The sequence below is a fragment of the Branchiostoma lanceolatum genome, chromosome 15 (assembly GCF_035083965.1).
Source record: "Branchiostoma lanceolatum isolate klBraLanc5 chromosome 15, klBraLanc5.hap2, whole genome shotgun sequence".
In the NCBI taxonomy this organism is placed as follows: domain Eukaryota; kingdom Metazoa; phylum Chordata; class Leptocardii; order Amphioxiformes; family Branchiostomatidae; genus Branchiostoma; species Branchiostoma lanceolatum.
This window is the reverse complement of record NC_089736.1, coordinates 15,756,181-15,783,732: the sequence shown is the minus strand read 5'-3', so window position 1 is coordinate 15,783,732 and position 27,552 is coordinate 15,756,181. Positions and strand designations below refer to the sequence as shown.

At 39.4% G+C, this 27,552-nt stretch overlaps 1 protein-coding gene across 1 annotated transcript; it reads left to right on the top strand.

The window, feature by feature from the left end:
* LOC136420312 (uncharacterized) lies at positions 1–22,588 on the top strand. Its single transcript, XM_066407159.1, has 22 exons — positions 1–40; positions 90–212; positions 860–976; positions 1,254–1,310; positions 3,739–3,855; positions 6,211–6,273; positions 6,979–7,221; positions 8,275–8,397; positions 10,010–10,126; positions 10,925–11,044; positions 11,881–12,309; positions 12,752–12,886; positions 13,650–13,852; positions 14,934–15,126; positions 15,285–15,317; positions 16,500–16,625; positions 17,250–17,452; positions 17,616–17,799; positions 18,510–18,542; positions 19,146–19,430; positions 20,155–20,184; positions 20,661–22,588. The coding sequence occupies exons 1-22, from the start codon at positions 1–3 to the stop codon at positions 20,753–20,755; spliced, it is 3,069 nt and encodes a 1,022-aa protein (XP_066263256.1). The 3' UTR covers positions 20,756–22,588.
* The last annotated feature ends 4,964 nt before the right edge of the window (positions 22,589–27,552 follow it).

Below are 27,552 nucleotides of genomic sequence, written 5' to 3'. Positions count from 1 at the left end.
ATGCCTGCATTGTATGAAGAAGACGGACACTTGATGAGAAGTAAAGAGATTATTCTTAATGTTTATTAAAAATGTTGCCCATAATGCAGCCTCTTCCTGCACGGACACCAGTGAACACTGTGAATATTGGGCGTCCGCTGGTGACTGTGGCACCAACCCTGATTACATGCTGGTCCAGTGTGCTCAGAGCTGTGGCAACTGTAGCGGTTCCGGTACGTGACAACTTGTTCTGCTACCCTCTCTGCCAGGGGTCAAAAAATCAATTCGGCTAATATTTTGAACAGTGATAGTACTTGGCCCACGCCCCCTGAAAATAGATTTCTTTCTGCTCAAAACCGATTATTGCTATGGTAACAGGCGAAACAAGTTTTGGGTCCAATGTCCCTATTTTGCGCATATAAAAAAACATGGAAATTGGCACATTTCAGGGCATGGTACCAAATGTGTGCTATCAAGGCATGTTTGCAAAGTTTGAGGTCAAACCTGATCTCATTTTTTTTCGGAAGCAGGTCTGAAATACTCAGTTTTAGAGCGTGGATTTGAAATCCCGGGCTACTATTCCCTGGCTACCCTTCCCTGCTAAAAGAAGCGCGATGTTTCCAAAGAATGTTTGGTTTGGACCAAGAATTGTTACATTTGATTTGTTGCCAAGGAAGCTGGGAGAATGGTTGGTTCTCTGAGAGAATCTGCCTCAGTCTGGACAAGATCATCAACTGATATGATATATAATTTTTCTATGGAAATTAGGACTTTATATAATAAATGATAAACATAATCAGTCATCAATATCATTTTCCCAAGGTTTTAGGGTAAATTTAAAGTTCATAATTGTTTCTTCTGACAATTTTTTTTTCCGAAGTTAACGGCTGTTCGGAGAGTGAACGCCAGTGTTTTGACAGTTCGTGCATCCCTGACGACTGGTGGTGTGATGGATGGTATGACTGTTCGCAAGCTGAGGATGAGTCGGAATGCGAGGGTGAGCATCTATGGCCTACTGGTTTTGTTAAATGAACATCTCGGTTTGAAATGTGGTATTTTTTTCAAATGTTAACTGACCAAAGAAATAGTCTTGTGCATATTTCTGGTTCGCCTCTAAGTCACTTTAATTTGATAGATTAGATAGATAAGGAATATATTTGAACAGCCATCAAGAACTCAAGGGCAACTACAACAAGACAGATTATAGACAATTCATAGCATTTATTACTTCACAACCCTTTTTTTGCATGACCCCAAAATTACCACCATGAAAGACGCGACTACTATTCCTGACATCACAACGGCAACTTTACCTGTTGACGCCACGCCAGGTATGCAAGTAAAGCACCAGTTTCTGTTCAGCATATATTCTATCAAAATATCGAGATATTCTATTAATACCGATTAATGAAGATGTTACCTACATGTATTGTGAAATGTATGCCTAATGATTCTTGACCTTGAATTGGCCTCTGGTGGGCCTATTGATGCCATATTGGAGTGCAATCTCATGACAATGCATTCTACTAATCTTTTTGGATTACAATGCATATTCTGATAATATACCTTGCCGACTGAACAAATCCACATCAACATTATGAGAAGTTTTTCAGAACAATGAATAATGCTTGAACTATAGAATCATCCACTAAATTCAGCTAACATAAACTATCAGACCTCTGTTGTATCCTGACAATCGAGGTGTTCTCATCGGTAAGGCAGGCCAAGACAATTGGCGAAGTATGGGAGTAACACTTCAAAACACTTTTGAAATACACAAGGCAGTTGTCTTCATCTTAAACAGATACGGAAATTGAAATCTGGTTGCACATGGTATACATGTCAGCTTCATATAGAAAAGGCAAAAACAGAGGATGAAGGGAGATATTGTTTGGATTTGATAAAACGGATTTCAGACCAATGCACATGTTTTCGCGACGTTGATGGCCAATTTTACAGACTGTTAGATCTCTTCCATACTACAAGCCGTGATAGATATGTTTACCAAAAGAATAGCCATTGTTTTCTTCATATTTGATTGTATTCTCGTTGGAATTCATACTCTTGCTGCCTCAAAGAAAGAAAAAAAGCAGGGACCCAACGGCCAGCAATGGTGCACCTCCTAGTGTTTGTTTGAACCTTTGTTTATTCATGATAAGCTCAAATCGGCACGCAGGTCGCTTTTCATTGAGGTCATGAGGGAAGAGGGAAGGGTCAGATACAATATAGCAGGGATACACAGTCATTTGATACCTAATAACTCTATCAACATATATAATTACTTATTCATGGTACAACAATATACAATTGCTACAACATTCAACATATAGTTGGACGAAAGCTGGTTCATGGCCCGTGTCCGTTCGTTTAGTTCATTTCCGTAACTTCAAGAGTCTCTTAAAGGAAGTCAGATTCAGAGTCTTACGTGTCCTGGTGGTAGGCTGTCCCAGGCATTTGGTTTGCTGTAGGCTACCGATCTTCTGAAGGTCTCTCGCTTGGGTTTGTGGACAACCAGCTGACTGCTTGTGTCTAGCTTTTAGTCTGCTGGTACACCCCTGCATATGAAAAAAATTGCCATTGCTGCTATTGCTCTCCGTACCGCAATCACTACTTCTATATTTACCCTCAGAACAGGTGTAGCGAGACTCAAATGGCATTTAGACCTGCACGCAATCGTTGCATGGGAATTCTTAGGACCCCAATCACAGTTATGCTACAAATATACACCTGTCCGAGCTATATTAAGACATGTGGTGATCGTTAACTTGCAATTGATCCCTATGGACCTCGCTATGCATCATCTTCTAGTGGGGCATCTCGATGTCATAATGGAGTAGATTCATTCAAACGGCAATGCATTCTACTGATCCATCTACATTCTTATATCATGAATGAAGACCTTTATTGTACATTATGATATTATTGATATTATGCCTTGACGTCTGCCGACTAGACTGAAATCCTCCACATTGTGACCATCTTATACGTGAAGAACGGATGATTCTGGGAACGTTGCAAATCCTGTTCTTGCTAAAATAAAAGTTAGGGGGCGGCTGACAGAAGCCAGAGAAGGTCAAAGAATCCAATCAGACATGTACAGAAAAAGGCTATTTTTGATTTTTGAAAGTGAGTTTTCAGAGATAGTAGTAAGTGAAATCTCAGCAGTGAATGTTCTGAGCAACAACTCGGTTTACATTCTTTAGTTAAAGGTTGCATTTGCATCAGGTGCAACCACACATTACATTCCTTATTCTGTTGAAAACAGTTGTCTTGTTTACATTTCGAAGTATTTTGAAGATAAACTTGACAAATTGTCGTGATTGCTCAACCAAAGCGCAGACCTAAACCTGAGCTGAACGATGGGATAGTATTAGTACTCATGAATTTCTTTATTGCACATCAACATTGCGCAGTGATACTGTAATGAGTGATTATTGATGACACCCGGGCGATAAGTAACGTACATTTAAACATGTCAGAGGCAACCACCCAAGAGGCTGAGCAAAATCGGCCGCTATGACGAGGAGGTCCCGATCGACATGAATCCATAGAATTGGACGACAGGGCGTCGGCTTCAAGACTCCATTGGAGTATAATTACAAGGCAATTGGTTTTGTTTCAGACATCGTTTTAGAATGTTGGTAGTATATATATTCGTAACGTAATACTTAGAATGAATTATCCTAATAGCCATTTTAGGTTACCCTAAAAGAGGCTATCTTTATTTGTTCCTTATGCGAATCTTCGACTTCTTTAAAGGTGAGAACTGCCTGGAGAGTCAACATCAGTGTTCAGACGGTTCGTGCATTCCTGGATACTATTGGTGTGATGGGGTGAGTGACTGCCCGCAAGACGATGATGAGTTGGAATGCGGGGGTGAGCACCTACGGCCTACTGGTTTTGTAAACTGAAATGCCGTTGCTATATCAAACGTTATAAAATCAATTTAATATTACGATGCCTATTTTTAGGTCACAGTTAAAGCAGTTTATCTGCATTTGATTCTCAATGCAATCCTCGTTTTCAGAAAACCTTGGCTTGCTTTGAACGGGATTTCTAGTGTTTGAACGGTATGTTAAGATAAGATATTCTATTGAATGGCAAAACCAGTATATCTTTATCAAACGATCGAGACAATACCTTCATATCGGGGACCTAGAGTACTGCTATAGGCGTATGTAGGACTGGGTCTATTAAGGCACACACAGAACGGGCAAAAATTAAATTTGGTTCGCGGTTCTCGTGTAGGGTCGGTAACATAAGAATGAACTAACGACAAAAACAGAAGTTTTGTTGATGTTTGAGAATCAAAGTGTGTGGATGAAAACTTGTGTATCAAGACAGGAAAGTAATGGATAGGCCATTTGTGTCGACTGAGTCCAGAACCTGGGTAACTAGATTGACTCAACTCCCCCTGCTATCGTGGTTAGCTAATAAAAAGATTGAGCCAGCGGTTAGTACGCAGGATAGCACTCAGGCTAACCCCCCGCTAAATCTTGGGCATAGCAATGAAAAACAGAAAAATGCAATAAAGCCTAGTGAAGAAGTCGGACAACCAGCTCAGCACAGATATAAACAGAGTATGATATTTGTTCTAAAATAGATCCATATGAAACAAAACGCTGGCCATGCATGAAAAAAAACCTAGATTAAACCCAGCCGCACATCCACGGCACCGTGTCTTTGGTTACGGTCAACCATTGATTATCGAACTTGCTCGGTCACAACATGCTTTCTTCACGACACGGTGTACTTACTACTTGGCAATAGGCCAGTGGTAGGCCAGTGGACATTTGTACGCTGTGAACAAATTTTTAGCGTAAACAGTCGATTTCAGAAACAACTGGAGACAAAATCAGTGTGCTCGGTTGGCACTGTTCCGCGGCCGTGTTAGAAGGTTCCGGGGCACACGGTTTCTCATTGATAATACACGGGTTATTTCCATCCAATTGCAATAAAGCCTATTCTCTATAGTGAAAATGACGTAAGTGGGAGACTTTTCGGAAAGACAGCTAGCGGGCAAGGCCCTTTCTAGGACATTTAGAGACCTTCGGACACCGAAAAAAACTTTGCTGCTGTGATGGACTCCAAGATGGTCGCCCACGGATGGCAGGGGTGATGTCGTCACATAAATACGTAATATTAAATATTACCTATTGCTTACTCCTAGTAAAAAGGTATTATGATTAACAATTGGCAACATTAACCCTATCCAGACGGGGGTGCCCGCGCCAACTTTGACATCGTATTTCTGCCGAACGATGTATGCTAGGACAACCAAACTTGTTGACTTTTCCTAAAATTTTGTTGGCAACAATTTTGTAATAATGGTTTAAGTTTATCATTTTTTCATGTTGCCATGGCAACGGGTTTCTGACAGGCAATTTATGCAAAAATCATTAATTTTTGAAAACAATGATATTTCTCGGGTTTCCTTGCACAACTACACTAGTTTTCCTACATGTTTAACATTACATGTAATAAGATGTAACTTTTCTGATTTAATATTCATAATTTATGCTAATTTGATGACGTAATAAGCCAAAATCCAAGATGGCGGACTATATCACTGTTTCAGGTTTCAGCAGGCTTTTTCGCCCTTAAAATCGTCAACACCTGACATTTTCTTTATCAGAAACATTTAGATTAACGTTTTTAGTCCATTTTCAGTGTCTTTTGGGGTCATAAGTGGAAAAAAAGGATTTTTAGAAATTTCAAAATGGCCGATCCAAGATGGCGGATCCCAAGGGATCGCTAACAACACATGACGCCATTTTATGACGTCATTTTGACGTCAACGTACTTACCTTTGACGTTGTATGCCTTTGCATACCTTAAAATCAATAGTAGGCACTATTTTGTCTAATTCCTTTAGATATTACGGGAATTCCCTATTTAGCCAATAAAATCACATCGATGACGTCATAATTACGTCATATTACGTCATAATGTCACCAAAATTACAGGTATTATAAAACTTGACGTGAATATCACTCCCTGTAAATTTGGTGATGATACATCATACCGTTCGGAAATTATGAGGGGGGGCCGAATCAGCCCCCCCCCCCCCCCCCAGTCCCAGATATACCAAAAAAGCCCAGTCTGGATAGGGTTAAATACAGAAGAACTTCTATCAGGCAGAACATATACAACTTAGCATCTATAAGTGCATCACTAATTGCTGATTCTCGTTATTTATTTTTGCATGCCTCTCTCGGAAAATGACGCTAGACGCTTCTCCTTCTCCTGACGTCACAACTTCAGCTTTACCTGTGGACTTCACTCCTGGGACAGGTAAGCAAGTAGAACATCCCTGTTTGTCTATGACAGCATATTCATACCGTGACCTAGATTATATAGATACAGATATTTGCCTATATGCTGTGTATTCTGTAAATTTATGCGAAATTGTTCTGGACATTGCATTAGCTTCTCGGTGAGCTTCTCGGTGTCATATTGACGTACACTGCTACTGAAATGTATGCTACTTGCCTATCCAGATTTGTAATGCGAATTTCAAAGAGCCGGGTAAGGCCAAAAGCTCCATAACCTCTCTTAACAGAATACAGACAGGCTTCCGAAATGCAGTTGGGACTGACCTGTTTTTAACCTCAAAACCACTCAAAATCGTTATGTATCAAGTCTGTCTTTTTTTTAATGGCAAAGGCATGTCAAATGTTCTGCTGCTAACAATACTCGTTTTGCCACCCTTTTAATATTTCTCAAGAGGTTAACGTTTAGCAACTGTCATAAAGGAAAATCTTCCTTTCTTCTTCAATATTCTACATCTCAGGACGAAGCTCCGTGCAAAAAGGCTTATTTTCTAGAACTATCTTTTCTAAGATCTATATCTTTAAGGAAGACACTTTCTTGTGATTGTGTCCCTGATATAATCTAAAACCTTTCAACACAAAGGTTAACAGACATTTGTTAATGTCATCATAATACAATTAGTGAGACCCAGAAGAATAGCGTCAGATTATTTTTATTTGCACTTAGACTGCCTGACAGGGAGTGGAGTATCCTACCGAGGAACCGTCTCTTTGACTGAATCAGGCCAGACGTGTCAACCATGGGCAAGTCAGACACCGCATGATCACAACTATACACCCGCTGATTATCCGTCATCCGGATTGGAGCAGAACTACTGCCGGAATCCGGGGGGCGACCCCGGAGGAGTTTGGTGCTTCACCACGGATCCCGACCAGCAATGGGGGTTTTGTGACGTGCCAGTATGTTCCGGTAAGGCCTGAACCTTTAGAGTTTAAGGAGGGGGTAGTATTAGCATACAAACATTCCTTTATTGCACATCAACATTGCGCAGTAATACTGTATTGAGTGATTATTTGATGATACCCGGGCAATGATTAACATATATCAAACATTTCTCGACATGAATCAACAGACTAGGTAAAGAAGGCGTCCCCTTCAAGACTCCCTTAAAGTGGAATTACAAGGCATTTTTTTTTGCTTCAGACATCGCCTTCTGGGCATGTGAGAATAAAATGCCCATGAAATAGACCCAGAGGGAATATCACTATAAAGTGGTTCATGCAAGAATAGCAAATTAAGCCTTGTGGGAATATTTGTAAAGGCATTTTTATTCTCAAACTAGAGTTCCGCGACCTCATACCTTTACCAAATGATGTTAGCCTTTTAAAGTGACACATACAAGCTTTTTGTCAATATCTAACATGTAAATAATGTTTTCATTTGCATAAATCATATCAGTTGGTCATCTTCTCTATCCAATTGCCAGGAATAGTTCAAACTATGAAAGTTTTATCTTATGTCCCATTCAACTAGACCGCGTCGCGACACAATTGTACTTGAATCCTTAATCGGATCATCATGCAAAATAGAAACGCATAACTAAAACGCAGCAAAGCACACAAAGCGTAAAATGATGACTTGTTTTTCCGTTGAGCGCTATGTGAAATCGCTCGGTCGCAGCGAGGTCGCCGCCCTTATGGGATGGGGGTGTTAAAAATTAAGGCTACTGTAGCATCTCCTCCTCAATTATGGAAATGAAGTCGTAATTTGCATTACCCGGCTATTAGAAGGACCCTCGCAATGCTTATCCCTGATGGAGTACGCTGGCCAAATGGAGTGATTCCCTACGTCATTGCCAATGCATTTTGTGAATCCGCTTATCTCAGATATTGTCTTCTTGAGACGCCGTAAGACACTGTAAGTAGAATAAGTTATGACTAGCATTGTATGAAGAAGACGGACACTTGGTGAAAAGTAAATAGATTATTCCTTATGCTCATGAAATTGTTCCCCTCAATGCAGCCTCTTCCTGCACGGACACCAGTGAACACTGTGAATATTGGGCGTCCGCTGGTGAATGTGACGCCAACCCCGATTACATGCTGGTCCAGTGTGCTCAGAGCTGTGGCAACTGTAGAGGCTCCTGTACGTGATAACTTGTTCTGCTACCCTCTCTGATCTAAAATATAATTGTTACAAAATGATTGTCCTCTCGTGAAAGCGGACATTCGATCATTTTATAACTAGGGCCATCTTTAAGAGCAATTGTCTGTAAGGATCAAACAATGGTGCCAGGGGTCAAAAAATTAATTCGGCTAATATTTTGAACAGTGATAGCATATGGCCCACACCCCCTCAAAATAACTTTCTTTCTGCTCCAAACCGATTGTTGCCATGGTAACAGGCAAACAAGTTTGGGGGCCAATTTCCCTAATTTGCGCATATCAAAAACATGGAAATTGGCACATTATAGGACATGCAGATGCTTGAATTTAACAGAAAAAACAAAAACTGGACTAAAAAGACCAACTTCTTCTGAAATAGCTTTGAATTCAAGTTGAAGTGCTTAGGCAACCTCAAAAGAATAGCCTGTTTCCAGCTTAGCAAAAACCTTGGATTTTGCCCAACTTTGAAGTACAATAAGTCCAAAAGCGGTGATTTCTTTTCTTTAAAATCTATACTATATGCACATCAACATGTGTCAGGGGTGCCAAAGAATACATACGAATTTTACGGAATACATACGAATTTTACGGAATACATACGATCCATTACTAGAAACATACGATCCGTACGGAATACATACGATCCATTACGCAGAAACATACGATCCGTACGGAATACATACGATCCATTACGCGGAATACATACGATCCGTACTAATTTGCTGGCCATCGCGCTAGCACCGAATCTAGCTTTGTCTGGTCCTTCTAGTTGGTCTAAGCCTACATCAGTCTTGATTTAGTGCAGCTTGAGATTTTTAGAGTTTATCCGGATGGGATACGCCATTATTAAGCTTTTAGAAGCCAAGATATCGTACGAAGAACAGGTTATCCCGAGTCCGCCATATTGAATTTGCCGCCGATGTCACGTGATCAGGACATTTCTCCAAATTAGTACGGATCGTATGTATTCCGCGTAATGGATCGTATGTATTCCGTACGGATCGTATGTTTCTGCGTAATGGATCGTATGTATTCCGTAAAATTCGTATGTTTCTAGTAATGGATCGTATGCATTCCGTAAAATTCGTATGTATTCCGTAAAATTCGTATGTATTCTTTGGCACCCCTGTGTGTGCTATCAAATGTATATCATGTTTGCAAAGTTTAAATCATAGGTTCAAGAGGTCAAACCTGATCTCCTTTTTCACTAAGAAGAAGGTCTAAATTCTTCAGTTTTAGAGCGCGGATTTGAAATCCCTTGCTACTTCCCCATGGCTACCCTTCCCTGCTAAAAGATGCTTCCAGCGAATGTTTGGCTTGGGCCTAGAATTCAACCCTGAACTTACGAAGAATTGTTACACTTAATCTATTGCCAAGGAAGCTGGAAGAATGGTTGGTTTTCTGTACCGCACCAGAGAGCATCTGACTCAGTATAGACAAGATCATCAACTGATATAATATATATTCATATGAAAATTAGGACTTAATATAATCAATGATAAACCTAATCAGTCATTAACATCATTTTCCCAAGGTTTAAGGTTGAAATAAAAGTTTTCAATTGTTTCTTTTGCCAAAATAATTTTTCCAAGTTGACGGCTGCTTAGAGAGTGAACGCCAGTGTTTGGACAGTTCGTGCATCCCTGACCACTGGTGGTGTGATGGATGGAATGACTGTCCGCAAGAAGACGATGAGTCTGAATGCGAGGGTAAGCACCTATGGCCTACTGGTTTTGTTAAATGAACATCGTGGTTTGAAATGTAGTAATTTTCCAAACGTTAGATATAATCAATTCACCCTATCCAGACTGGGCTTTTTTGGGATATCTGGGACTGGGGGGGGGGGGGGGTACGGGGGGCTCATTCGGCCCCCCTCATAACTTCTGAACGGTATGATGTATCATTCCCAAATTTGTAGGGAGTGATGTTCATGTAAAGTTTTATAATCCCTAGAATTTTCCGCCATCTTACATTTTGACCGATTACGTCTTTTCCAGAATGCGCCACAAGGCATCCCTTCCCACAGAGTCAAAAGCCTTTGAAAAATCAATAACGACGATGTACAGTGGCATTCTCTGTTCATCAGCCTTTTCTTGAAGTTGTCTCAGTACAAAGATCATATCTGTGGTGCCGCGGCCATTTACTTACTTAATTATTTAGTATGTATACTTGCGTTATCACACAATTTTGTATTGGCAATTTTTTTGTTTGCACAACTTTTAAGGAACACATTTTTTTCAAAAATCTTTTCTTGCAGACGTCACAAAAGATCAATAAAAGGAACGTGATATTGTTTACGATTTTCTGACACAGATAGAATGCACTTAAAACTCCCTTAAGCTTCGCACATTCAGATCCCGGAAGTACTAAGTGTGTGGAGAATGAATGTCAGTGCTCCAACGGGTGGTGCATTCCTGATTCTTTCTGGTGTGGCAGTGACTTGAAGTCGTATATAATAGCCCGAATATTATACCACCAAACTTCATTTTCCTTCATGTTTTTACAAGTCGAGGAGTGTGTGGAGGGTCAACGCCAGTGTTTGGACGGTTCGTGCATCCCTGAAGAATACTGGTGTGATGGAGAGGTTGTCGACTGTCTGGAAGCAGAGGATGAGTTCACTTGTGGGGGTGAGCGACCATGACTACCAATTTTATACAACAAAGTACATGTCACATAACCTTTCACGGAAGAGTATATTTCATAAATGACCCACTCGTAAAGCGTATCTTTGACATCTATATTGACTCGATTGATAATACAAGTTTTGACTTTATTTAAACATTCAAGGAGGGTATACTGTGAATATATAATTTGCCTTAAAGAACCGACTGAAAACTATATGAAGGCACGATAATGTAAACTATACAATTCAGTGTACTACTGGCCATTACCCGTACACTACAGTTCACAAAAGTGGAGGCCTGGCTGAGACAATTCACGATGTACAAGTTACTCTTAAAGTTATGTTTGAAATAACAACAGATATCAGAAATTAGAATATGGCTACACATAAATATAGGTTGAAAGACATTTAGCCCTGATATAAACTAATGGCAACACTGACTTGTGATTTAGTTTGAGACAATGGGTAGCAATTATGTTCGAGTTCTACAGAGCCAAGTTTAAAATGGTTTCTTAGCCTACAAGACAACAAAATTAAAAGTCATATTTCTAGATATACAACTACTAAAAGCTAATGTGAACACATTTTCACAATGGAAATGTAGGTACAATTAAATACTCTTACTCTACATTGACAGAGTTGATTTGAAACTTTGAATAAGGTTGATTTTCTAAAACAGAAATATGTATAACATTGATTGGTTTATCCAAGGGATCTTACTGAAATGAAACTTCCTTGAATTATGTAATTTTTTTACAGTTATCTGAGTCATGGAAATTACATTTCCATGGGTAATAAATCAATTCCTTTTTACATTTATTTCCATACAATTTCCCATAGGTTCGTGGCTACAAAGTTCTCATTATTGGGCAATCGATGCAACGCCAACACTATGGCCTGATACGTCTGGTCCAGATAAGGTTCTTGACAGTGAGGAAGGTTCCTTCTGGAGCCCGAGCGGTCCAGGCCCATGGTACATCATCTTCGACTTCCTAGGACCCTATACGTTTTCTTGGATGGGCATCAACAACTATGGGGACATAACCCACGACATTACAGCATTCAAGTTTCAAACGTCGGCAAGTTCTGATCCCTACATCTGGATTGACGCACTGGATTTCAACGAATCCTCCGACCTGTTGCCTGCACGATTCGCAGTCGGAGGTTTCAATGGCACCAGTCGTTTCTGGCGACTGTTCATCACAGCAACAGGCCCAGACAACTCTCCGCCTTGGTTAATTGACGTGGGCTTTTATGGAATCGAAGCAGGTAGGTCGCCTTTTGAGAATTTTATTGGGTCCTAAACAATGCATTAAAACTGCTCCCAATGAGGACTAGTAGGTAAAAATAACATATATCAAAACACATGTTAATGTCAAATGTTCATGTATTAACAAGTACGGATGGTTTACTGTTAAGCATAAAGAGCAACCAGGCACATACTTGTTGGGCATACTATCTGTAAAGCGACAAACTTAAACCCTCCATATAAGGACTATTTGTAAGTCATCAATTTATAGAATCTATACCGTTCGTTCAGTACTTACTGGCCTCACCACACAGAGAAAATCGTTTGCTAAATTTAAAAAAAAAAAACATAAATCGGGTCTGGCAACAGTCACATATTGGTCAATAAAATGTACATCCTTTTATATGTAATGTTCCGACAAGGATATATTGCTATGAGGCTCCCCAATCTTTGTACATTCAGATCCAGGAAGTATTCAGTGTGCTGAGAGTGAACGCCAGTGCTCCAATGGTTGGTGCATTCCTGATTCTATGTGGTGTAACGACGTTTACGGCGACTGTCCGAATTCAGAAGACGAAGCGGACTGTGGTGACCCTCGTGAGTTTCTGCATCACTTGTGAATCCCTTCCAATATGATGTTCAATAGAACGACTGCGATAGGGGACAGTCAATTTGGACCTAAAGCATTGTACATGAACAAACCAATTGGAAATCTTGAGTAAAATAGTTAACTCCATATGTCCATATATATATATATATATATATATATATGAGTTGAAAATTCTTAAATTGTTTCATTTTTTTACTTAGATCTTACATCAGAAAGAGGGAGCATGTTTTCTGAACCACATGTAGTTTTTGGTCCATTTTTGTTTGGGTGGAAAGCAATTTTCAGGGACAGAGCGAGATAGGAAACAGATCATTAGAAAGAATCTTAACAAGAGATAAACAAAAGATATATAAACAGAAAACGGACACAAAAAAACAACTTCAAATGGGTTTTGGTCCAGAACTCAGCGGCCCCGGGTTAGAATCCCCTGACGCCACCGATGACGTGCCATTGGGAAAATCTACTTAACACCGTTTTCCTCACAACACCCAAGTGCACCAAAAACTGGTATATTGTGTGGGGGGTCACGACACTAGCAATAGCTGCTTGTGCCCCATGTGCATTGCACTTTTGTCATTCTTATAAAATCAAATCAAAAATCAAATCAATTCAGCGCTCGTAAATTATCGTATAACAAGATTTTGCATACCAAGGATGGGGCATGTTTTCTGAAGACAATTTTTGTACTAACAGTAACGCAGTTAGAAACATGTGAAAAAGCATTAGCAAGAATTTCCTCACCTACCACAGTGTCCGGGTACACTGAGCGTGATGGAACCCACTACAAGGTGTTTGACCAAGCCATGGTGTACAGTGATGCCCAGCACGCCTGCGCAGTAGATGGAGGGCACCTGGCCCATGAGACGACCCAGGATCTGCACGACTTCCTCGTCTCCCTGATTCAGGAGTCTGGTTCAGGCGGGGACTACTGGATCGGGCTGCAGGATGTTGCAGTGAGTACCACACGTGATACATATGTTCACGTATATGTTTTTCAAGACCGTATCCTTTTCTGACCTATACCATTCTTTGACTTGAAAAAATCATGTTGTGTCTTCTGTGTGCATTTTAGCAATATTTATATAACCTGCCCCATTGAATTCATTACTATAGTGTCCGGCTAGCCGCTAGCCGCTGGACACTTCGTGGCATTTTAAAAATGCAGTTTTTGAATTTGATAGAAAATTGATTAAATATGTGCATCAGAGGAATAGCCATAAGACACGTTGTGGAATATTATTATTATGTAAGGACTGCGACGCCGAGGATGAGTAACAGTTAGAGCTTTGGATTCAGAGCCCATATGTTTCGGGTTCAACACTCGCCATGCCCCGGCGTTCTGCCCTAGGGAAAGGCACTTTACACGCAATACTAAAGTGATAGACAGGACAAAGCGAGATAGCTGGGAAATAGTGTTGCTCCACCGACAAGTAATAAAGGAAGTGCTCCCAATGTGACCTGCACAGCAATTTGAGGGGGGATTTGACCCCCATAGTCACTTTAACTTATTAAACCCAGTGGCCAACCCGGTAATGACCATTTAGAACTGTTTGTAAACGTTGACTTTCAGTTTCAATGCTTATTGGTTCGCTTTGACACCTTTGAGAAGGTGATCTTGTGTGGCTGTAGATATAGCATTGTCCTTAAGTGAATCATACAATAAGAGTCTATTTGGGTCCAATTCCTCTAACCCCCTTGGTAGTTAGCTGGGACAGGGCCCATATCTCATGTTGGCAGACCTGGGCGGTGTTGCGGAAAAGTGTTGTGGCATAAAAAAATGTGTGCTAGTATTCTATGCATACGACTTCAAAGTATCACACTTCATTTCATAGTTCCACACACTTGTAAACTAACGAGATATAGACACAATCGGCGGACTCTCATTGGCTGTTGGTAGTGGTCATCTTCTAAATGACGGTGGAGTAACGCATTTTCTGTTGATCTGTCAAAACTGAAATCTGTGCCAAAATCAGTGACGGATTTGTGTGTCAACATTTGCATAATTGCTACCAAGAACCGTTATTTCTTTTACAGCATGAAGGTGATTCGGGGTTAAACACGTGGGCCTGGTCTGATGGAACTCCTATCAGCGATTGCTTCTCCAACTGGGCACCGGGGGAGCCAGGAAACAGTGCTGGGAATGACTGCGGGCAGCTATGGGCAGGCATAGGTCTCAAATGGGACGACACCTATTGTGAAATCCAGAAGAACTTCATCTGCCAAATAGGTGATTCTTTGTCTCATTCAGGGGTTCACAGATTCAGAGTGACCTTTTTTCATTTGATTATAATCGTATATGGCTACTTTCGAACAATACGATATTGTTTCATTATATACTGTAACGTGAATAAAGGGTTTTAATCTTTGCCATCTGCTTTTTTTCAGGTCCCGATGAAGAGAATGACTGTGCACCACAAGGTAATGTTAATCTTGTACTGCATCCAAAATATTAGTATTTTCGCCTATTTATGGACGAATAGTACCTTCATTATACATGTACACTCTTTGGATATTTTTTATCATGATCAGGTTAGGACTCAACGCAACATTTCAAATTAGTTCGTCCTGTTTAATCTATTTGATTCTGTTAAGGTTCTTCCTGCGTACTTCATGAACGTCTTGGCATTGTCACCTGCACCTTGAACTACCTCCTTTGTATCGTTGTTATTGATAGCGAACTTTGTGGCTTCCGGTGCCAGTGTGAAAAATAGTTAATTTGCTTACACAGCCCCCGCAAATCCTCTTTTCTTGGAAAGCGCTCATTATAGACTGCAAGTTAAAAGGTTTAAATCCCCCCACACCATAAGGTTTGTTTCATAGCCCTGTGCCACACTGTGGTGCAATCACTGCAACAGGGAGCTAGTCAACTGGCAGTGGAGTGTGTTTAACTTCCATACTGTTTCAGAAGTATGTACCATTTTTATAAAGTCTTTGGTATGACTCAAAGCGCCTCTTGTTCAGAGTTGTCCTACCCGGGGCTTAATCCCGGCCCTTTTGGTCAAAGTAATTTGAACCAGATGTGGCTAGTAATAGAAGCGCAGACCACTACATCATAGGGACACCCCTATAGACTGAAATGCGCACTGTAATCCTTGATAAGGCAAAACGAAGAACCCCCTTTTTAGACTATTTTTCTGTTGTTAATTTTTTTTCTAATTACTTCGCCATAAAAGGCATGAATTCGGGACTATGTCGCTGTCTTTCATGTTGTTTAATCTGTGTTGACAACGTACGTCGATAAGTCTTGGATGGATTTTCATAAGATTTCGTACGTCAGTAAGTGTTGGCAAATTAAAAAAATGGTTAGATAACTGCCCCCCCTTTACTTGCCTTCCATATTGTTCTGCAGCAGAACTTTTAGAAAACTTTGCGACGGTATAAGGTAATAGAAACCAGCTAATGAAATCAAACCTTTTTCTACTTCTAAGTTACTGTCCTTTCGCTTCTTTCCAGTGAAGTAGATGGTGATCAGACTAGCCCAAACTGTAGGCAAACTTCTGTGTTTCATGATTATGGCGTTAACAGTTTACACTTAGAGGCGAGTTTATTGTGAGTTTATAGCATGTGGTAAAACGGCATTTTCCTCCATGTTTTTACAAGGTGAGTTGTGTATGGAGGGCCAACGCCAGTGTTTGGACGGTTCGTGCATCAATGAAGACTACTGGTGTGATTGGCAGTTTGAGGACTGCACTGGCGGTGAGGACGAAGCTAACTGTGAAGGTGACCGTGAGTATGGAATGCTGTTAATAACTATGACTAACTGCTTCTTACGTTATAAAAGGTTTATCTCTAATAGGAATAATGTTTCAACAATCACATGGTACTGAAATATATTGCTTGTGACCCTATATAATCATCTGAATAAAATACAAAGCAGGCCTTTATGTCAGGAACAATAACAATTCGAGTTCTTCAATGGTACGGATTCATGTAAGATGTGGAAATCAGAAAGGGAGAAATATTCATATATAATGGTTATGAAGATAAGCTTGGTGAAGATTAATGTTCATACTTTTATGCACATTAGATATGCACTTATAAACCTCACGTGTCATTTACATCCCCCGTTATAACACATGCACAAGAAATGACCAGGACATTATTCGGGGGGGGGGGTGTTGTAATATATCTCAGAGTATTTCTGACGGAGGGCTGCGCTAATCGGCTCCATGGGGCTACCCCTTTTGAGCCAGCTCCATGGAGCTATTAGTGAAGATACTATTGAGTATTTCACTATTGAGTATTGGGGGGGGGGGTTGTTATAATAAATTTCAGAGTATTTCCAAAACTAGCGGCAGCAAGGTTAGAATTTTTTCAAAGATTTAACAGGAATATCCTCACCTGCCACAGTGTCCGGGTACACTGAGCGTGATGGAACCAACTACAAGGTGTTTGGCCAAGCCATGACGTACAGTGATGCTCAGCAGGCCTGCGCAGTAGATGGAGGGCACCTTGCCGATGAGACGACCCAGGAGCTGCACGACTTCCTCGTCTCCCTGATTCAGGAGTCTGGTGCAGGCGGGGACTACTGGATCGGGCTTCAGGGTGTGACAGTGAGTGCCACGACAAATAGAAATGCCACCTTTGCGAGACCATTTTGTCTTCTTCTCTATACCTTTCTTTAGCTTTATCTGTTTTAAGATTTTGATTTTGTAGATTTTTTTCTATTTTAAAGAGATATATTATTGTAACAAACACAAGTATGATAATATATAGATTGACAACACGTGGAGCTGGTCTGATGGGACTCCAATCAGCGACTGTAGCTTCACCAACTGGGCACCTGGAGAGCCCGGGAATTCCCCGGATTCACCGGTCTGTGGCCAATTCTGGACAGGTGCAGGTTTTAAATGGGACGACGACTTCTGCCATTTCCAGAAGAACTTCATCTGCCAGATAGGTGGTTTTTCACTCCACGATATATTCTATTTAATATGCTTTTCATCTCCATGAAAAATGGAGATATTGTTTTTTTGTGTGTTTGTGTGTGTGTGTCTGTTCCCAGATTGTCGGTGTCATCATAACTCAAGAACCTCGATATGGATTACGATAATATAATGAATATTGGAAGGTATTGAGAAAACAAAGGTGGAACTGCACGGGTGTTTTTGTCAAGATCTTCCAGGTAGAATAATTAAAGAGAGACGGTGCATTTCCATGAGATTTAGTATAAAGGTACCGTAGACTGAGATATTTCAAATTATGCAAATTGGGACTTAAGTCGCATAATAAATGAGGAAAATCTATATTTGCAGTGTTTACCATTAAAGAACTCAAATACATGTAGCGTATGAAGTTTATGACAGGTGGAACATTAACAGATACCAATAAGGCAAATAAATTCTTATGATTCATCCAAATTAGTAAAAATTGGACGATCAATATTGCGAAATATGTAAATTATTTAAATTTGTATATGGCCAAGCATTGATTATATGATATGAAGTAATTTGCAATTGCATATAACCAGAATTATTCATGTAGATATGAGGTATCCGAACTGTTTTTTGTTATGTTATCATTAGATTATAGAGGAATGGATATATTCACCAAGACTTATTGTGGAGGGTTAATGAATGATGTAAATTCCTGCCATTTAAACTTTTCCAGGTCCTGGTGAGGAGAATGCCTGCGATCCGAATGGTAAACGTTTATCTCTTGAAATGCACCAATAATTATGTCTAAACCAATATACTGATCTCACATTGCGCTCTTTTGATTATTCTCGGTGTGAGTGGTTCAAAACCTACAATCCTATGGCCGCACATGGGTTCACCCTTAGTAATAGCCTCCGGCTAGTTGGGCAACCCTGACATGTACATGCTGAAGCAATGAATAAATAGATAGATGAATCATTAATGAAAAGGTATTCATACCGTTATGTTTTTGATAAGCGGTTCTGTATCTGTTGAATAAGAATCAGTGCTCACCCGCTAGAGATAGAAAAAGGGACGTTACAAAAAGCCGCCAGTCCAGGTGAAATTGTGTAAATATTGTACAATGGATACTGCCCTCATTATAAGGATGAAAAAAAAACAAGCTTTTCAAAACAACCAAAACACTATTTCTGAGCTTTCATCATCTAGAATATCTTTGATTTGATTAAAGACTGCATACACGAAGGTAGAGAAAGGTTTTCTCAAAAATATGAGTTTCGGAACCATCCGTCTATAAGACAATAACAAACTAAACGAACACAAGAAGTTGCTGCCTTGCAAATTAAAATGTATATTGACTTTGTTACAGGAATTACAGTAGAGACTTTGACCACCGTAGAAGAGAATGGTGGCATAATAGTTACAACACCTTCTGTTAGCCTGACCACCGAAGGAAAGCCTGACCAAGCCACACCTCCTGGCGGTCTAACCGCCGAAGAACAGCCTGACCAAGCCACGCCTCCTGGCGTTCTGACCACCGAAGGGCAGTCTGATCTAGCCACTCCCCCTGGCGCCCTTACTACTGCAGTACAGCCTGACCTAGCCACACCCCATGGCGGTACAACAAGCATTGCAGCTTCGACAACTGATAACGGTTAGAAAACAAACCTCATTTTCTGAGCATATCTGTGTGTTTTGTATTGAATCCATCGTGCGGCTTACGTCTTATAGTGTCCGCCGAGAGCATTTGTGCATTCGCAATGCCACTGAAACAAAATGAACGGCATACCATTTTTCAGAGATCATTTCTTATAAGAATACAGCAAAATACCCATATTCTGAAAAATATGATGTTGCACATTTGTGCATACACAAGTTACTGCATTAGTGTAGTATAAACAACAAAGCTGAAATTCGATATCGGTAAATAAATCTAATTCTAAGTATAATGTACCGTTACACATCTACAATTTTTCTCCATACTTTTCCAGCTGAGTTAGAAACAGTGCCATACTTTGATTTCCAATTTCCTTTTTTACAAGCTAGATTTTTATGCGTAAGGTGTAAAGTTTACCCCAATATTCTTCATGGTAGGTAAAATAAAAAAGCTAATTCTAAGTATAATGTTCCATCACACATCTATTATTTTTCTCCATACTCTTCCAGCCTACTCAGAAACAGTGCCATACTTTGATTTTCAATTTCCTTTTTTACAAGCTAGATTTTCATACGTAAGGTGCAAAGCTTCCCCCAATAGTCTTCATGGTAGGTAAAATGATTTCATTTTTCATTAAAAACAATTGAAGTTTGTTGCAGAATTCAAACGAACTATACGAGAAATGTCTAATGTTTGTGATACATCTTTTTTTCTTCTAAAGGACCTGAGACTGAGACTGAAGAAGACGAAGGTGATTTGCTATTTTTTTATATCTTCTGACCGAATAAATTAAGTTCAAATACCGCAACAATTTCACTTCCCTCAAAAACCTACCTACAGTATAGATATAATCATATAATCGTTACGTTCAGTGTCAACATTGCACAAGATATGGAAAAATAAAACATAACTTTCGATATCACATACTTATAAAAATAAGTAGTTCCTTTTTATGATGCTGGCTTCTGATGTAGAATGCATTGTATGAGATGGGCAGTTGTGTTGTTATAAATTATTCAACCATATCATTTGAAATTAATATGGTTGTAAACATTGAAGAAAATGAATGTTTTTCAAACTATGACAATACTTTTTTAGATAGCCATACATAGTTTACAATTTCTACAGAAGTGTTGCACTATCTATTTATAACCATTTCCGTATATTCATTTTGTCTTTGGATAGAATGTTAGATATTCACGGCATACTTCTGCTTGTTTTTAACAGACTCGGAGGCAACTATTGCTACCCCTGGCGGCGGCATGCTGGCATCAATCATTCTGGCTCACGTTATCTTGGCTTATTACGACATGTTCGCCTAGGCAAGACCCCGCCACAGGACCAACACGCACCGACTGCATTTGTTTTATATTGCAGCACAGTTGTAGTATAGTATCGTAATGATGTAACCTGCATGCACATCGAGACAAAGCTTAACTTTGATAAACAAGGACAATCTTCTCTGAAACGTCGAATAGGATTTCGGGAAACAGAGGTGTGGTCTTTCAGAAATATGGTTCTTAAATGGATAGGTCTGTAAAGAATATCACTTATTGCACATCATGAAATCATGCCAGCACCCACATGTATGATCCCCCACAAATTACAGTTTTCCCTTTCAAGTAGATTCGATCCATAAATTAAAGAAAAATATCGATATTTCAATACACCACTTTTACGGCCTCTTATGTCAATATTCCGATTATTCATGACATCGTAAAATTTTTGCTCTAATCAGATTGCCCTGGTCATGAAAGTCGCGAGAAAAAAAAAGTTGTTTGATGATCGAAAACTAAATATCAAGAGCAAATTGTATAGTAAAATATAAACTCTCATCACATTTCTTAAACGTAGCAGTTGTACAAAGGAGTTAGTTAAAAATCACAGCTCGATCCCTTTAAGAGATAAAAAGGATTGTCTAACATCAAAAAAGAAGTTACCCGTATCCTTACTAGACATTGATGAGATGGTGTTGCTTGGTATTTTAATTATCGTTAAAAATCTTTCCGGTTGCCGCCATTATTATGACATTTAAATACTAGACTAGCCTACAAGACTACATACTAGGCTTTGATAGTTATGTAAGCGAAGTGTTTCTTTATTTCATTCTTTTCAAACTATAGTCAGTTAGCACTGTGAACTCATAATAAGTACCCTGGTAACTTCTTTTATTACAATTCGTGAAACAGCTCCTAGTAGTGATTCATTCTTGACTCCTTATTCAAACTAATGAGCTTGCAAATGCAGCAGTCAAACACGCTGACCTCTTTTATTAAAATCGTAATATATAGAGATAGTTCTTCGTGGATACCGAATTCTCTTCCAGTACGGTAGATGACGGCGGGGTTAGCTCTGCTCGATAATACCAGGATTGTGAAAACGGGATGAAATTACAGACACAAACATATCTGTTGTACAAAAATGCCATCTGAGTTTGCCTGGTTGTTTTAGAACCTCACAGCAGGTATAAACAATAGAAATGTTTTCAACAAGCCCTAACTATGTTCAACAGCTGATAGGAATGATCTGCTGCTGCAGTAGCCGTATGGGGTTGTTGGGGGTGATAATAGGTAGCTAACTTTTACAGTGTATTACATTTTGTTTATCTAATCTTTTTATGACTAATTCCTCATAATCTACTAAAAACTAATTTGGTATCTCTTATATGGGATGTTATTCATTTATTACACTTGGAATTATTGGCGGCTCAAACGGAATGGACTACATTCAGTTGTTTTAATTTATGCACGTTTCGCTTATGATCGATGCAACAAAAATGAAGCAGACTAAATTGAATAGAATCATTCACGTTTTTATTTGATATTTGGATAAATTATACAGTTATAAAGGCAACTTATTGTCGTGTTTTGTGGGTTAAAATGATAATATTCAATGTAGTACGGGCCGTAAGTGATACATTACTTTGAGTTGAAACGCAGCAATATGTGTGACCCGTGTCTCTCATACATACATGAGCGTTGAATTAAGCTTAATAATGTTGTTTTGTGAAAGTTGTTAAAATATCTGTTCAATATGAGAAAAAGGATGAATATTTCTAAAGTTCTGAAAATTCCCCTTCATTTTTGTTGCTTTGAGGATGGTGAAAGTAAATTCCGTGCAAATCTAGCAATAAAAGATTTTACAAACTCATTAAAGAGGCTGGTGGTCATTTTCTTTAAAAATGTACTTAAACTTGACAAAGACACGTAATCCTTATTCCGAGACAGCTGTAAGCATGGGTACACATAATTACGCATACAGGTTAAAGAATTATTAAAAAAAAGTGACTGATCCGAGACCAAATTGTCAACAATTTTTCAAAGTTAATTTTTTTTTTTTGTCGTAGTGGAAGTCCTAGGGAATCCAATGAGGTTTATATATACATAAAAGCGTATATCATGAGGTTCCTTTTTTAGGACGAGAGGACCTGAGCAGATGAGACCCCAAGGGAAAAACACATTAATGTCTTACAACATCTTGTGAACAAGGACGATCAACATACTTGCCGAATTACTATCATAGTGACGCAGGGTCCCTTTTTTTCACACAAACATACACGACCTGGATTTTATGAGGATGTTATCCATGAAATAAAGTATGTGTTGGTTTATAAAAGGTACCTCCCCCCATGTAAAATTCCGTACTTCTGAGTTTTCAGACTAAACAAACTCACGTAAAAATTCCCCAGGCAAAGTTCCAACCAAAACGGACAGAATCTAGCATTGATAATTCTATCCTTTGATGCTTCTTATTGTCATCTGAAAAGTACAACAAAACAGATTTCCCTCATTAGTTATGATAAACAAGTCCTAATTGGCATAATTTGCACTTCATCATGTACATCTCTGTCTGGTCTACCTGCATACTAAATATCATTAAAATCCATCTTTCCTTCGTTCAGTTATCCTCCTTAGAACATTTGCACAATAACGCCCTTGCAGATTTAGGGCAAGCTGCTAGGAGCCCCAACATACACACCTTCTTAATTACATCACTGCTAGGGGGAAACTAACCTACACAACTTCTTCATTACATCACAAGCTATCTGCCACCAAAAAATCAAGACCATAGCACATCCAGGTCAAAAGAAACAAAAACCCAAGTTCTGCTGCAGTACCAAGGTCACATACCAGGGGGCCAAAAAGTAACCTTGAATTTTTGCTTCTCTACACCTGCCCACATTACGAATATTATCGTATTTCTTCAACGGGTTCTTGTGTTATGACTAACTATAGTAGTCCGGAAACACACAGACACACAAACACACACACACACAGACACACAAACATACACACACAGACACACACACACACATACACACACACACACATACAAAACTATATTTTTTCATGTAGATAACAACCGCCATATTGGGAATCAACAGAGAGTAGCGGATTGTGGGTAACGGGTCAAAGGGCAGAATACAATCGTACTGGGGCAATGTTATAGCCAATGGCAACGGGGTGTTTTTATCAAATTTGGAGAGGGAATGCTGCCGGCGGGTATTTGAGGAAATGAAATCACTTTACTTTCTCATTTATGGTTAGGGAGTAATAGCTGACCAAAGTTACGCCCCCCACCCCATACTTATAAAGCATTATAGACCAATTCAGTGCTCCGGTCTAAAATTCAATCTCTTCATCAGAATGTTCAAACTTTACATTCAAACGATAGGGCACTTGGCGGGTATTTGAGGAAATGAAATCACTTTACTTTCTCATTCATGGTTAGGGAGTAATAGCTGACCAAAGTTGCGCCCCCCACCCCATACTTATAAAGCATTATAGACCAATTCAGTGCTCCGGTCTAAAATTCAATCTCTTTATAATTATCAGAATGTTCAAACTTTAAATTCAAACGATAGGGCACTTGGCGGGTATTTGAGGAAATGAAATCACTTTACTTTCTCATTCATGGTTAGGAAGTAATAGCTGACCAAAGTTACGCCCCCCACCCCATACTTATAAAGCATTATAGACCAATTCAGTGCTCCGGTCTAAAATTCAATCTCTTTATCAGAATGTTCAAACTTTACATTCAAACGATAGGGCACTTGGCGGGTATTTGAGGAAATGAAATCACTTTACTTTCTTTTTCATGATTAGGGAGTAATAGCTGACCAAAGTTACGCCCCCCACCCCATACTTTTAAAGCATTATAGACCAATTCAGTGCTCCGGTCTACAATTCAATCTCTTTATCAGAATGTTCAAACTTTACATTCAAACCATAGGGCACTTGGCGGGTATTTGAGGAAATGAAATCACTTTACTTTCTCATTTATGATTAGGGAGTAATAGCTGACCAAAGTTACCCCCCCCCCCACCCCATACTTATAAAGCATTATAGACCAATTCAGTGCTCCGGTCTAAAATTCAATCTCTATATCAGAATGTTCAAACTTTACATTCAAACGATAGGGCACATGGCGGGTACTTGAGGAAATGAAATCACTTTACTTTCTCATTCATGGTTAGGAAGTAATAGCTGACCAAAAGTTACGCCCCCCACCCCATACTTATAAAGCATTATAGACCAATTCAGTGCTCCGGTCTAAAATTCAATCTCTTCATCAGAATGTTCAAACTTTACATTCAAACCATAGGGCACTTGGCGGGTATTTGAGGAAATGAAATCACTTTACTTTCTCATTCATGGTTAGGGAGTAATAGCTGACCAAAGTTACGCCCCCCACCCCATACTTATAAAGCATTATAGACCAATTCAGTGCTCCGGTCTAAAATTCAATCTCTTTATCAGAATGTTCAAACTTTACATTCAAACGATAGGGCACTTGGCGGGTATTTGAGGAAATGAAATCACTTTACTTTCTCATTCATAGTTAGGGAGTAATAGCTGACCAAAGTTACGCCCCCCACCCCATACTTATAAAGCAGTATAGACCAATTCAGTGCTCCGGTCTAAAATTCAATCTCTTTATCAGAATGTTCAAACTTTACATTCAAACCATAGGGCACTTGGCGGGTATTTGAGGAAATGAAATCACTTTACTTTCTCATTCATGGTTAGGGAGTAATAGCTGACCAAAGTTACGCCCCCCACCCCATACTTATAAAGCATTATAGACCAATTCAGTGCTCCGGTCTAAAATTCAATCTCTTTATCAGAATGTTCAAACTTTACATTCAAACGATAGGGCACTTGGCGGGTATTTGAGGAAATGAAATCACTTTACTTTCTCATTCATAGTTAGGGAGTAATAGCTGACCAAAGTTACGCCCCCCACCCCATACTTATAAAGCAGTATAGACCAATTCAGTGCTCCGGTCTAAAATTCAATCTCTTTATCAGAATGTTCAAACTTTACATTCAAACCATAGGGCACTTGGCGGGTATTTGAGGAAATGAAATCACTTTACTTTCTTTTTCATGGTTAGGGAGTAATAGCTGACCAAAGTTACGCCCCCCACCCAATACTTTTAAAGCATTATAGACCAATTCATTGCTCCGGTCTAAAATTCAATCTCTTTATCAGAATGTTCAAACTTTACATTCCAACCATAGGGCACTTGGCGGGTATTTGAGGAAATGAAATCACTTTACTTTCTTTTTCATGATTAGTGAGTAATAGCTGACCAAAGTTACGCCCCCCCCCACCCCATACTTATAAAGCATTATAGACCAATTCAGTGCTCCGGTCTAAAATTCAATCTCTATATCAGAATGTTCAAACTTTACATTCAAACGATAGGGCACTTGGCGGGTATTTGAGGAAATGAAATCACTTTACTTTCTCATTCATGGTTAGGGAGTGATAGCTGACCAAAGTTACGCCCCCCACCCCATACTTACAAAGCATTATAGACCAATTCAGTGCTCCGGTCTAAAATTCAATCTCTTTATCAGAATGTTCAAACTTTACATTCAAACCATAGGGCACTTGGCGGGTATTTGAGGAAATGAAATCACTTTACTTTCTCATTCATGATTAGGGAGTAATAGCTGACCAAAGTTGCGCCCCCCCCCCCACCCCATACTTATAAAGCATTATAGACCAATTCAGTGCTCCGGTCTAAAATTCAATCTCTTTATCAGAATGTTCAAACTTTACATTCAAACGTTAGGGCACTTGGCGGGTATTTGAGGAAATGAAATCACTTTACTTTCTCATTCATGGTTAGGGAGTAATGGCTGACCAAAGTTACGCCCCCCACCCCATACTTATAAAGCATTATAGACCAATTCAGTGCTCCGGTCTAAAATTCAATCTCTTTATCAGAATGTTCAAACTTTACATTCAAACGTTAGGGCACTTGGCGGGTATTTGAGGAAATGAAATCACTTTACTTTCTCATTCATGGTTAGGGAGTAATGGCTGACCAAAGTTACGCCCCCCACCCCATACTTATAAAGCATTATAGACCAATTCAGTGCTCCATTCTAAAATTCAATCTCTTTTTTAGAATGTTCAAACTTTACATTCAAACGATAGGGCACTTGGCGGGTATTTGAGGAAATGAAATCACTTTACTTTCTTTTTCATGATTAGTGAGTAATAGCTGACCAAAGTTACGCCCCCCCCCACCCCATACTTATAAAGCATTATAGACCAATTCAGTGCTCCGGTCTAAAATTCAATCTCTATATCAGAATGTTCAAACTTTACATTCAAACGATAGGGCACTTGGCGGGTATTTGAGGAAATGAAATCACTTTACTTTCTCATTCATGGTTAGGAAGTAATAGCTGACCAAAGTTACGCCCCCCACCCCATACTTATAAAGCATTATAGACCAATACAGTGCTCCGGTCTAAAATTCAATCTCTTTATCAGAATGTTCAAACTTTACATTCAAACGATAGGGCACTTGGCGGGTATTTGGGGAAATGAAATCATTTTACTTTCTTATTCATGATTAGGGAGTAATAGCTGACCAAAGTTACGCCCCCCACCCCATACTTATAAAGCATTATAGACCAATTCAGTGCTCCGGTCTAAAATTCAATCTCTTATCAGAATGTTCAAACTTTACATTCAAACGATAAGGCACTTGGCGGGTATTTGGGGAAATGAAATCATTTTACTTTCTTATTCATGATTAGGGAGTAATAGCTGACCAAAGTTACGCCCCCCACCCCATACTTATAAAGCAGTATAG